At 38.8% G+C, this 14112-nt stretch overlaps 1 protein-coding gene across 1 annotated transcript; it reads right to left on the bottom strand.

Annotated features, from left to right (window-relative positions):
• Window positions 1-2093: 2093 nt before the first annotated feature.
• LOC577493 (WD repeat-containing protein 41-like) lies at window positions 2094-13046 on the bottom strand. The gene is made up of 10 exons (XM_030976905.1): window positions 12957-13046; window positions 11813-11925; window positions 11047-11305; window positions 10164-10272; window positions 8855-9061; window positions 6552-6700; window positions 5536-5660; window positions 4698-4838; window positions 3672-3849; window positions 2094-3006 (listed from the first exon to the last, which is right to left on the bottom strand). The coding sequence occupies exons 1-10, from the start codon at window positions 12960-12962 to the stop codon at window positions 2932-2934; spliced, it is 1362 nt and encodes a 453-aa protein (XP_030832765.1). The 5' UTR covers window positions 12963-13046; the 3' UTR covers window positions 2094-2931.
• Between the last annotated feature and the right edge of the window lie 1066 nt (window positions 13047-14112).

The following is a 14112-nucleotide window of genomic DNA, read 5'->3' as shown; positions in this document are numbered from 1 at the left end:
TTGTTTTTGCCCAACGTGGCCTTGGATCCATATGAACCCTCATACTGGGTAAGAGTTGGGTAAAGGTTGGTAAAACAGGAGGTTGGGTAAATGTATGGGCAATGTCTAACTGGGCAATGGAATTGGGTAATGAATAATGACCAACCGTTTTGCCCAATTATTGCTTTTCCATGTTCTAGGTGGGTAATAATTGGGCAATAGTCCTGGTCAATTTGTTGGGTAAATGATTTACCCAACTCAATTACCCAGTCTTTTTCCTAGGTGGGTAATAATTGGGCAATATTCCTGGTCAATTCGTTGGGTAAATGATTTGCCCAACTCAATTACCCAGTCTTTATATTTATACCCAATAGTATGGTAATAGTTGAGTAAATTATGCTGGGTAATATGGTTGGGTAATCTTAAGATGGGTAATTAGATGGGCATTTAAGTTTGCCCTAAAATGGGTAAAATACGAAAGGGGCAAAGTTTACCCAGAAGTTGGTTGGACTCATAACTACCCTCATGTTGGGTAAATTTTGGGTAACATTTTGCCCAATATTTTTAAGAGTGTATGTTTGTGAGGTTCGAGCTTGTGAGTGTGAATGTGAATGTTTACATAGGTGGGGGGGGGGGGGGGGGGGGGGGTCAAGTAGAAGAAGGGGTGGAAGTCCAGGGTGGTGGGGGTTATTGATGGAGGGTGCATTGTATACAAACATGAATTGTGTTTTTTTTATGAATGACAGTAATATCTGAGTTCATTCCATTTTTCTCCTTCTTTGCTCACTCTTTTGTGAATAATTTATTTGTGTTATGAAAATGAAATGAAGATTTGTATTTGTAGGGAAATATTTACATTGATTTTTATGTAATGATATGGGCAACACACATTTACCAAACTTCATCAAAGGCAAACAAGATGTTAGGACTATAAAAGAGAAATCTGCATTCCTGCAGTACTCGCACTAAGGACATAGCATACAAATCGCTAATTAGGCCCAAATTAGAGTTCTGTGCAGCTATATGGGACCCACAGCATAAATCAGACCAGGACAAACTGGGGAGGATACAGCGCAGGGCAGCTAGATTCACAACAAGGGACTACGACAGGGAATTAAGTGTCACAACGATGCTGGAAAACCTCAAATGGGAAACTTTGAAAGTCTGCAGAACCAAAGCCAGACTAACCGCATTGTATAAGGAAACGCATGGATTAACACCCAGCAACATATCGACCTATCTCCAGCTCCCTAACTCAAGTAGATGCAGGTATAAAACAAGACAAAGGGGAACTTATAAATACCATGTCATTAGTTCCAACAAAGACTGCTACCGGCATTCCCTGTACCCCAAGACCGTCCCCGAATGGAATCATCTAGATGAGGAAGCCAGAAATTCACCCGATGTGAAAACTTTGAAAATCAAATTGGACTCATTAGACATTAAAAACCTTGTAGCCGAAGCACACTTCAATATTTAGGTGTGTTTAGCGTTTGACCCTAAGCCAACGTACGCGACAACCAGATGCTGGTGATTGTACGTCACGGACAGATGCAGATGTATTTTGAATGAGAAATCTAATTTTAAAAATTGGAAGAAAAAAAATGGACAATGGCTGCAAATTCCATATCTGGAAGCTCTATTGTGTAAGATTCTCGTACAAGAGTCTAGGGTTGATGAATGCTGTGTGGGGATTGAGCACACACTCACATACACACCCAATGACTTCACAAAGTTTTAATTTTGTACAGGGGGTTGAAAATTGAGCAAAATCTGAAACCTAACTTCACAATTAAGCATGAATTTCATAAAACTGATATGTGATATCATATTCAAATCACCTCTCAGAAAATTGTTCACTATTCAGCTATAACCAATATCATTTTCAGAATTATCTGATGTATAGTTTTTGAGTTATTAACGATAAAAAGTGGGAAATGTTGTTCTAAATACCTAGTAGGTCCCTTTTGTGTTTACATGAACTTGGAATGTTATAGGAAAGCAGATATTGCGGTGCACCAGATAGAGAGTCGTGAAAGAATTAACTTAGGCCAATCTTTCTTCCGGTATGTAGGAACTTACGCAAATTGGCAACCCCCCAAACATTTTTTTTAAAATTCATGTTCGCCGTAAGAGAGTACTTGTCACTCAAAAATAGGATTTTTATTTTGAAAATAATATTTTTGGGGAAAAGAAAAGGATTTTTGTTCAGTTGAGGTTTGCAGCTCTGGAGAAACAGGAATGTTGGTAGTGGCATCTAATGCAGAATATTATCTTTAGAATCTAAATTTCCAGAATTTTAGGAAATATTTTCCTTTTCATTCAAAAATGGAATGTGAAATTATGTTTATTCTCTTTGGTGATCTTTACATGATCTCACTCCAAATTGTGCAAATAGTTCAGACAGACAGGTGGAGTCAATGAGATGTATGGAATCATGAAAACAAATTTGATGCCAAGATAGCCAAAGAAAAAGAGGAAGAACAGGAACAGGAACAGGAAGAGAAACAGGAAGAGGAAGAGAAGGGGGAAGAAAGAAACTTGCATCGGTCCAGAAGAACAAAAAATGACTAAAAGATTTCTCATACATTATCACCATCCAGGCTAGAATTCTCCATAATAATAATACTATTTTAAGTGCTTGGCAATACTGTAGCAATTAATTGGTTGATCCAATGAGAATTCAATCGTAGAGCAGAACATACAATGTCTCTCTGAAGAGATTATTTTTCTCACCTCACGCCCCATGTAACTATCTGATCAAAGTTACCTTCCAGCAAAGTTTTCCGCATTTCATGATTTTGGTCATTCTTGCAGATGTCCAGTTTGATGCTCGGTTGCTGCTCAGGGCATTATTTCTTCTGAAGACACCATCTTGATCAGTGCCTTGAAGAGCAGACCACCAACATGATTAGATGAGATAGTACTTTTGATGTTTTTATGAAATGTCCTTCAGAGGAGTCCATTTTTGGCCTGTAGCATTTCCCTGATAAGATCACTCCTCTTGGCATTCTCTAGCTCACCATCCTGAAGAGAAACAGGGGAAGGAAGAGCAGGTAATTGGGGTGGGGGTTAGGAGGCAGGAGGTGAAAGAGTAGTAAAGGGAGAGAGTGGAAGAAGAGAAGATGTAGGGAGGAAAAGAGGGAGAGGGGTGGAGTGAGAGCAAGAGAAGAAGTGAAACAAAGAAAAAATAGATTGGGAAATACAAAGAGAGAGAGAGAAGAAGGAGTAGGCAATGAAGGGGGTGAGGAGGCAGGAGGGGAAAAGAGTAGTACAGGGAGAGAGTGGAAAAAGAAAAGATGGAGGAGGGAAAAGAGTGGAAGAAGATGGCACAAGAGGGAGAGGGGAGGAGTGAGAGCAAGAGAAGGATAGTGAAACAAAAGGAAAGTACAAAGAAATATAAATTGGAAATGACAGAGAGAGAGAGAGAGAGAGACATCAGTTACAAATCCCTTTTCCATCACTCAACTCTTACATATCTCTGTCATTTAATGTTTCACACATTGAACATATATATAATCAGTTCTCAACAGCTGTACTTTTGCATTCAGACATGTTCCCCTCCCCCCATTATTCATTTTAAGTATACAATCCATTACAGACTATTCAATCAATCAGCGATGAAAAGAACACAACACACCTGCAACTATACACAGGTCATCCATTCTCTCAACCCTCCTTACACTACCTACCTTCCAGAGAATAACTAGTCCATCCACACCACACGAGGCCATCCCGTCGTGCCTGAAGTCCAGTATCATCTGAACGGCTCCCGAGTGAGCGACGCATTCCCCTTGCAGACATAGGAGAGGGGGCCTGGATTCCTCCCTCCTAAACAACCTCCTGCTCTCCTTGGAATGCTTCTGATGACTGCAAGGTACAGAAAAGAGATGGAGAGGGGGTTTAAAAGTTCTTTTATCACATCCAAAAGGTATTTGTGTTTATACCTGTCTGCCAATTCGCGTCTGAGGAAGATCTTTTAATTCTAGACATTATAACTGTTACAGGTAGATTTGTTCCTTTTGGATGTCACACAAGAACTTTCAAACTATTATTGCAACCATCCTGATGAAACTCTTTCATAATCTAGAGATGGAGAGATGTATCATGTCACAACATTTACAAAGTTCAAGTACTCAATTATTTTGAATTTTTTTTTGGGGGGGGGGGGGGCAGAGCAATCATAAATTATTATATCTGAGGCAATACACCATTACATGAAAATACATGGATGATTGATTCCTAAATAAATTTCGAAAGAGAACGACTTTTTCAATCAAAGTTTCTGCTGCACGACTTGTCACAAGGACCTGTTCAAATGAATCTATCTCTCTTATATCAAAGAAATTACAGTGGTTACCTTTGTGCTAGAATCAAGTTCACAATTCTTGTCTTAACATTTGAGTGCCTGAAAGGATTGGCTGCTACATATTTGACTGAGCTGTTTATTAACGTAAACCTCAGGTCTTCCTACGGATAATACTCATTTCAAGTCGCATCAGCACAGCTTCTGAATAAACTTCCTATGCAGGTGGTCACTAAAGTACCGGTATGTTTCACTGTAATTGTGATACTAATCAATTGCAATACTAAACATAAACAAGATAAAATGTCATACACCCTACTACCTCATTCACATCCAAAGCATGGTTGATGCCCATGATCATCATTAGAATGAAACAAGAAAAAGAAGTACAATTGATTAAAAGATATCTCACCTTGCTTGCACAATGTCTGTGAATTTGTGCATGGAGAGATCCTTGGCCGAGTTATCTCCATCTTCGCTCCCTCCACGAATCCTCTGGTCTACCCCCCACAGTCGAATGGTACCATCCTCTGAACAAGTGGCAAGAAATCTCCTACACACAGCAATACAGACAGAATGAATAATTTCCATACAGTCTCTTTCAGATAAACTCATTTTACGGGTGGACATGTGTGACACATACTACAGTGACATCATTATTATTATTATCATTACTTATACCGCGCTTTCCCCATTAGGCCCAAAGCGCCTACAGTAAATGAAAATTACAAAAAACAATCTTTTAACTACAAACTGCAAAAAAGATGTGTTTTCAAGGCCTTTCTGGAGGCAATTACTGATGAAGTCTAAATCTAATTGGTAGATCATTTCAGTATTTGTATATCACACTTTAAAGCATATCTTTAAGTTTAACTATGAACCTAACCTGAAACCTTCCTTAAACCCCACTATGACTCCAACCCTAAACCGATATCTTTGATTAAAATAAAGCCCATGCAAGGAACTTAAAATATAACATTTGTGTTAATTATACTTCACTTATTGGGAGACTACCTTTTCTGGAAAAAAAACAATCTCAGAGCTACACCTTCTGCAAGATACGCTCCATGAATTTACTAAAATTTTCTTCCGAGGAAAATCATTTCCATCATCAATCCAGCTAATCACAGACACTGTATTAGATGCCTGTACAGGTGTACAATCTTCTTAGTGATTTTACTTTAATCCAATTCTATGCAGACTACAAAAAGAAGAAGAAACATGAATCATCAATGTTATTCTTTGCTTACCCATCGTTGATGATGCTAATGAATGTGATCTTTGAGAAATGAGCATGTGCCTTCTTCCACAAACAATCACCGGTTACTATGTCAAATACTGCCAGACCAGACCCAATAGTGATGCACAGGTGTTTCTGCAGAGAACAAAAAATAAAAAATAAATAAATAAATAAACTGACAAGATGAGTGGTAAAGATTAGGCAACTAAATCTATTTGTAAAGTTTCTTTTTCTTTTCTCTCTCCAACACAAATTAACTTATGTACAGTCAAATCTGCTTTAGTGACCACCGGTATAGAAAGACCACGTTTTTTTTGTTTCCTTGAAAATAGTGTCTCATTGAAACATGTACTGAAGGAACCTGTACATAAAGGCCACCTGCCTATAAAGACCACATTTCTTGTCTCCCTTGGTGGTCTTTATAGGCAGGTTTCACTGTATTAGGATCAAGAACAATCTTTCTTGGATACACTATAAATCTTCATGTTACAATTTCACTACATGATGCAATCCAATACACTGACAGAAATTGTTTGTTTGAAGGTTCTGTCAGGTATAGAAGGGAAATTAGCCTCGATCCAGCAGGTTCTTTGTAGCATTCGTCCTACACCAATCAAATGTCACAGCCTAAATCATTATCAATTTATTAAACTGATACTGGTGCGTAACTTCTAAAGAAGGCTTTTAACTCAAAAGGAGATTACAAATCACCTTGCGACATTGATTTTGTAACACAGATCGTAAACAATCATTTCAATCCTTAAAGCCTGTCTGCACTAGTTTGGCCAGGGGGATTAGACCTCCCTGCAAGGTCACTGACAGGTGGTTATCTCATCAAATCAGCCCTCAATTAACATAAGAAAAAGGGAATCATGGTGGACCAACAGGCAATTAGGCATTGTTTGCTATATAGAGGGCGCAAGTAGCTATAAGTAGTACAGTGGGGCTTTAATACAAACTAGCATGTGACAATGAATTTTGAAAAATGAAGTCAATAAATAATCGAGCGATAGACTGGTGTCTTACTGTGTCTAGCGGAATCAAGTGTTGAACACACCAAGGGAATCCATTCTTCTCATATTCGTTGATGTGATTGAGTTGCCTGGAGGTGGAGAGGGTATGTGAGTTCCAAACCTTGACTGTACCATCCAGAGATGCGGAGGCAAAGTAGGAATCTGTTCACAAAAATGAGAAAAAAATAACTCTTTAGGATGCAAGCACATACACAAAGAATTGCACCTATTGCTTTTGATATGACTAAAATCATCATCATCACCATGGTGATTTGTTTTGGTTTGGTCTACAACCAGTTCGTCTACTAACCACATGGTCTAATAATCACTTTGTCCACTTATCATTTGGTCTAATGACCAAATAGGCTAATAGTCATTTGGTCTAATTTCCTTAAAGGTAAAGACCAGTATTGGAAACGCCCCAATTTCAAAAAATGAAATGGAAGCTCTTATTACCAATCATGTGAAAGAATATGTTTTGATTAATACATGGTGATAACATTTTTGCTGGGAAACCGCCTACTGATTAATTAGTTTATCTATTGGACTGTGAGAGATAAACGCACATGTCGCGCACGTGTGCGTAGTCCCATATACATCTTTTTGTGTACAGTGCTTGTAACTTAACAAAGACTGGGCCAAATTTCTTATCATTTTGATGATTCCAGAACCTTGCACAATGTTTCTTTCACAATGCAATCGCATGACCATAACTGGTCTTTATCTTTAAGGTCTAAGCTCCAATTAGTCTAATACCAATTTGGTATATTGTTCATTTAGTCTAATAACTAGTTAGTGAGTTTAATTCCCAGTTTGTCTTACGCCCATTTCGTCCACCATCAATAAGGTCTAAAAATTCTGTCTTTACTGTAATATCTTATAATTTGTAATGATAGTACTATCACTAACCTACTAAAACCTACTTCAACCATTACTAATTCTACTAACTACATGTACATGAAACAGTATCATGACTACGATTACAAGTCGATACTCCTACATTTTGTACTACTGACATTCATTCTTGCATCTGATATTATCAGTTCTAATCTAATTACCATAATGAACAACCTACACTACAACAGTATTATAGCATCTGTTGGGAACCAGGGCAGGGTTTCACCAAACCGTCATTAGTACAAGTACACAGACATTCCATTGGAATGGGTGTATTGAGATTAGCACATGTTTACATGAATATATGTCCTATGGGAACTCAGTGTTATATGCTCTGGCTCCTAAAGCCCCAGTCCCATATAAAGCCGGACCTGCACGGACGAGCACGGACCACTCCGGACCATCCCGGACCATGGTCTGGGGTGATCCGGGATGGTCCGGGATGTTTTGTTCAAAAAAGTGTGATGCTTTAAGCTACAGTCCCATATACGTCCCGGACCGTCCCGGACCATCCCGGACCCCATCCGGGGTGATCCGGGATTCGGTCCGTGATGACACCGTGTTGGCACCGGGGTGGTCCTGGATGGTCCTGGATGGTCCTGTATGGTCCTGGATGGTCCTGGGCGGTCAATAACTCACTCCCGGACTGCCACGGATCAACACGGACCGCCCCGGCGCCACTACGGATAACCCCGGACCCAGCACGGTGGCTACACGGATCACCCCGGATCAAACTATTGTCCCGGACCGTCCCGGACCACCCCGGCAGTTTTTGACCGTCAAAAACATCCGGGGTCGACTCCCGGACCGCCCAGGACCATCCAGGACCATCCAGGACCATCCAGGACCACCCCGGTGCCAACACGGTGTCAACACGGACCGAATCCCGGATCACCCCGGATGGGGTCCGGGATGGTCCGGGACGGTCCGGGACGTATATGGGACTGTAGCTTAACCATTAGGAGCCAGAGCATATAACACTGAGTTCCTACGGGGAGTATATTTATTCAGATGGTCATATCTCAGCCAATACTTAACATATTCCATTGGTTTTCGACATTTGGACATAATTTTTGGTGTTCTTTTGGAATATAAAGAAACAATTGAGAAATTCTAAAAATTGATTTTTATGACGTCACAGCTTCGGTACTCTATATATCAAGGGATTATTGGCACAAAGATGTAACTCCATATTTTTCCAATATGAGTATTCGATATCAAAATGTTCAGAAAAATGTGGGCTCTCCAGGAAACACAAAGATTCAACTCCACCCAACACCCCATTGAAGTCAATGGCTAATGAAACATAGACTTAACTCATTAAGGCCCAAGTGCTCAGTGACACATAAACCACTTTTTCTCAAAATGGAGTTACGTCTTTATGTCACTGACCCTTTGATATATTACACTGTACTCTACCTGATATTCTAGTCAGACACATGACAGCCTCCCTGTGCTGAGGGACCAGTTTCTTGACCCGTCTCATCTGGAACGAGGTGACCCCTAGTTGACCTATCTGTGCCTCTATCGCGTACACCTCCAGCGCCGAGCCTGCTGCTACCACAAACCTATCCTCGCATACAGCAAGCATGTGCTTGATATCGGCCAAAGGGCAGTCACTCACATCTAAATAAAGAAAAGAATACATCTTCTTAACATACAAAACAACTGCATATTATAGTTTAGTTTAGTTTATTTCTTTATTAAAAAATCACACCCATCATCAGACTGCCGGCCGAAAAAGGCCTATGAGTGATACATCAAACAATGACATAGTCATAAACAATTGACAGAAAATGTTATGTCTGATTCTTTGAAATCAGACTTTATCATTTCAGCATAGATGTATATTATATGAAAAGCATATATAATTTCTATTATACTTCTCATGCAAACTAGGTATTGGTTATAAATTTCAAAGACAGAGAATTTCACATCTGATTCTTTGAAATCAGAGTTTATAATTTCAGCATAGATGTTTATACCTTTACTTCTTTAACAAAATCTATGTTGTGTCTTTTTGGTTTGTCAGGCAAGTGGATGTTTGTATCAGTTTTTTTGGGGGGTGCTCATTGTAAACGTAATCGTCACATTTGATTTGTTAAAACTTTTGGGTAGACACGAGGCACATTTATGATATTGATAGTGACAGGACTGTTGGTTGTTCTTTTCTTTTCGTTGAACTTGATCATTTAGAAGAAAGTATAGCAGGAAAAAAAGTCTCTGTATCAGCCTCCATCAATGGAGTAAAGAAAAGTTGGGTACATCCAAATTCAATAGATGATTGCATCCTTAGTACAGATCAAGAAATTTAATTTAAAACTGAAGAGACTACGTGTCTTTCCCGTAGCCTGACTCGGGGCCAATCGGGTATAATATGACTATGGACGTATGCAACCGCAGCAATCACGTGCGTGCGAAACCGAAGCGTGAGGAGAATTATGGTCTGTTTCACGAACGATGACCATGTAGAGATTAAGTCGCTGACTACTGTTTATCAATTCCATTCGTTTACGTGAAGTTGTCCGAAAGGAGACGTAGATGGCGTTCCCCTGTATTCGTCAGTTTACACCCCCTTTAAAACTGAGTTCATCTTGAAATTATTGCCTATTTCTATCAAATCATCACAACATATCAACACCACTGTATAGTGCTGTAACTGTAAAAAGGGAACATGCTTTAAAATAGTGATTTGCAATTAAATGTTTTTTACATAGAATAAATTTACCTTCAGCTTCTTGTTTGATGGTCTGTAACAAACGACCGTCTGAATTCCACAGGAAGAGATCTTGACCTCCAGTACAAAACAGACCATTGTTAGGGAAGCTTAGAATAGCCTGTAATAAAACAAGGTTAGAAGAAAATAAATTAGCTTTAGTTCCCTTCATTAAAACATGTGCGTGATCCACTAGCAAATTGGATTCAAAGTCTAAAATAATATTATGTCTAATTTCCTGTGTTCCAGTTTTAATACAAAGTAGACCAAGGTCCAAAAGTAACACAGATATTTGTAAATACTTTGATTTGATGGGGGACGAGGGGAGAGGAAAAGTAATATTACATCAAAGCTTGTTCCATATTGAAAGCAAAATAAAATTTTGATACAAGGCTGTTTCTCAATAGACTTACCCATTATTTGGTGACAATCTGACAGTATTATTATTATTAAAAGTCATGAGCATGAATTCAAAAGAACTGGGAATTCAATTTGAGGGAGTAAATGTGGAAAAATGATAGCTACTGTGAAGATCAGTTTACCATTGATGAGGTGTCGTGGTCGAGTGGATACGTCGCCAGACTGTCGATCACAAGGTTAGCGGTTCGAGTCCCGCCGCGGCTCTAATGTCCTTTGGCAAGACATTGATCTACATTTGCCACACTCAACCCAGGTGATGTAAATGGGTACCTGGCAGGAATTAATTCCTTGAAATGCTGGAGTGCTGTATAAACGGCAGCTAGGCTAAAGCCAGGGTAATAATAATGTGCCTCGGAATAGAATTATCCAGATAGACGGTGCTATAGAAATGCCTATTATTATTATTATTAATGCCATCTGAAGAATGGCTTCATAAAGCTATCGCGAGTCAAACATTTCCTATTTTTACACAAACCTTTGTGGTGGCATTATGCTCTGTGATGATCTGCAGACACGCCCCATTCTCGGTGCTCCAGACACGTATCGTCCGGTCGGAGGATCCCGTCAGGAGCAGATAGTGCGACATCTCCACCTCCCTGGACTCGTCGTCCACCGGTGGTCTCATGAGAGAGGCGCAGGTGATGGGCCGGGTGTGGCCCACCAGGGTGCAGAGCTTCAAGCCGGTGGTCACATCCCAAATGATACCAGTATTGTCATCTGATACGGACAGGAATCTATTTAAATTTAAACAAAAATTAGATTAGAATGGTTGGGATCGTTCAAAATGAGGCAAAACACTATGACTCAGCTTAAGGCAGCACTTAGGATTTAAAAATGATTTGGGAACACACATATTTTTTCATTCATTTATCTTTTCAAAAGATAAAATACTACAAAAAGTTGGAGTGCCAGTCCCTACTGTGAAGATCAGTTTACCATTAATGACAATGCCATCTGAAGAATGGCGTCATAAAACTTAGCTAAACTACCATTTATCATATATACATGAAACAAATCCTTTATCAACCAATGTATGCCAAGAGTGAAAGAGAAAAACAGAGAGGAATCTATATACAACAAACATTTTTTTTTCTTCACAACTCCATTATTTTTTTTTGTAATAAAATGTCTTTACTGATGATTTGGAGATTGTTACATTCTAGATTTCTCATCCCAATTTCGGATGCAGCTATGCTTTATACATAACCATCATGCGCAATGGTCCTTTCTTTGATACCTACTTATTTTCACTGATGGGCAATAGGAACTTGATCAGGTCTGTATGGTCATGTAGAATCTGGATTTCTGTATACGGATTCAAGGGTTGATCATCCTGAAGAATTTCCACTTGATTCTGAAAAGGAAAAAATAAGATGAAGAAGAAGGAGAATAATAATACTAATTAGAGGAATTTTAAGAAGAATTTTATGAAGGAAGAAAGAAAAGAAGAAAAAGAAGAGGAGGAGTAGGAAGGAGAAGAAAGTGAACAAGAATAAGAAGGGAAAATATTGGGGATTAAGAAACCATGAACCTAGGCTTATTTCCTTTTCTAGAATTAAGTTTAGCCTTGCCGAGTAGCCGTAGGTAAATTTCATGCTAGACCTAGATCTGCTTTTGTTTTCCTTTTCAGAAAAATCTTTGTAAAATAATATCCTGTCATATTATCAGACTGGTTTGATCTTGTGATCATATAATTGTATTTAATTCAGGATTTAGGTTAATGAAGAGGTGACTTTACACAGGGGCAGGGATACAGGGAGATGCCTCCTCTTCCTAGGCCCGTCAGCATAATTTGTATTTACAAGGCAGCCTGTGATTTTTACGGCTTTAATTTCAATAAACGCGCTCACAAAGAGGCTAGCTAGCTAGCTTAACCTGCGCTTGCGCATATGGTAACAGTTAGGGTCAGTGATAGGGTTATAATAATCATGCAAACCCACCTTTCATCAACCCATCGAGAGCTCAATTAGTAAGGACAGTGTAATACTAATACAACGTTGGAGTAGAGATTCGAATCTCAGCTCACTATTTTATTTTTTCAGTTTTATTTTTTGCCTTTGATTTTTATAAATTGTGAGGCAAAGCAATAAATAATCAAAATCGAATCGTTTGTGACCTCTTACCAAGCTTTAGAAGCGAGCGGGTTTATTGAATGTAAAGCCGTAAAATCACAGGCTATTGTGACTTTGTGTAAAATTGTAAATAAAAAACACGCGTCCCGTCAAAAAAGACAAAAGGCGACGGCTGGACACAAAACATAAACTCGAGTAGGTGGGAACACACATAATTTTCACAACAATATGCAAAATACTGAAAGTTGGAAACTACAATACACATATGTCGAAAATAATATTGCTATTACAAATACATAAACAAACGAATTACCTGCATTATGACTGTTCGCCCATTCGCTATATAGACCAGAACAAGCAATATCTGGAATGATTATTTGTCTCTTATTTTCTTTTACCTCGACTGCTCGAGAAAAAAGAAGCACAGTGGCTTCGAGTAGACAAAAATAAATGGAAAATAAATCTTGATTTTTCATAATGAAATATTATGCTAATTTTTTTTTGTCTAGAGGAAAGATAAAAATTGTCTCTCCGACCATAATATTTTGTTAAAAATATAAAATAATGGTGCATGTTGCTCGTGTACTCAATGCGAGCTCCTTGTTTTGTGTTCTACGCTTTATAGTATGGGATCTCAAACTTTTCTTCGACTGTAGATGTGATTTCTAAGAAAGCTGTAATGTTCGAAACTGTGAATGCCATTGGCCTGAACATTCTTATCGTCGATAGCAGGGCACGACTCAAGCATCACTCAATTTTGTTTCAGACTTAGACAATCTTCTCCTATATTTTTCAGAAATGACACTTGTATAAACAGGATAGGGGCCTAACTATAAGTGAAGATAATGAAGCCTGTTTTAGCTAGGTCTATCTGATCCAAGGAGAATTGTTACAGTTTAAAAAAAAAACGCCAGTTCTTTTACTCGTTTGAATAGAGTTTCCTTAAAAAGAACACCCAATTTACTGGAATTTTATGGATTTTTTTATCCTTAAAAGTCAAAATGCCTCGATCTTAGGTCGTTTTACTTGGATAATGCTTTTTTTTTGGGGGGGGGGTCCAACTTTACGACATGTCGCACGGTACCAGATTATGAACTTTAAACTTTAAATTTTGCGAGCGAGCACAAATTTATACTTCAGAGGAAAGGGAAAAAACTATATATTTCTCAGCGGCTGATCAAGGATTTTTCATAGGGGGTACGTGTTGAAGCCAACGAGTGCGCGAAGCACACTGCAATCGCGCGTAAACGCTATCCCTTCTGGGTAGGAGCAGAGCACAAAGAAGTTTGAATATATTATATATTAATTATTTACTGGGGCTTATTTTGATTTCTAATGGATCAGTACAACATGGTAGAGTTTAGGGGCCTGGTAAAATTAAGACCCTGCCGGGGTTCTGGGGCGGAGCCCAGGACACTCAAGTTTTAGAAATTAAGATTTTTGAACCTTCAAGAAGACCGTTTTGCGCG

Source organism: Strongylocentrotus purpuratus, unplaced genomic scaffold (assembly GCF_000002235.5).
Source record: "Strongylocentrotus purpuratus isolate Spur 01 unplaced genomic scaffold, Spur_5.0 spur5_scaffold_9, whole genome shotgun sequence".
Classification (NCBI taxonomy): domain Eukaryota; kingdom Metazoa; phylum Echinodermata; class Echinoidea; order Camarodonta; family Strongylocentrotidae; genus Strongylocentrotus; species Strongylocentrotus purpuratus.
Note: the sequence above shows the minus strand (reverse complement) of the source record. Positions and strands in the feature narration are given on the sequence as shown.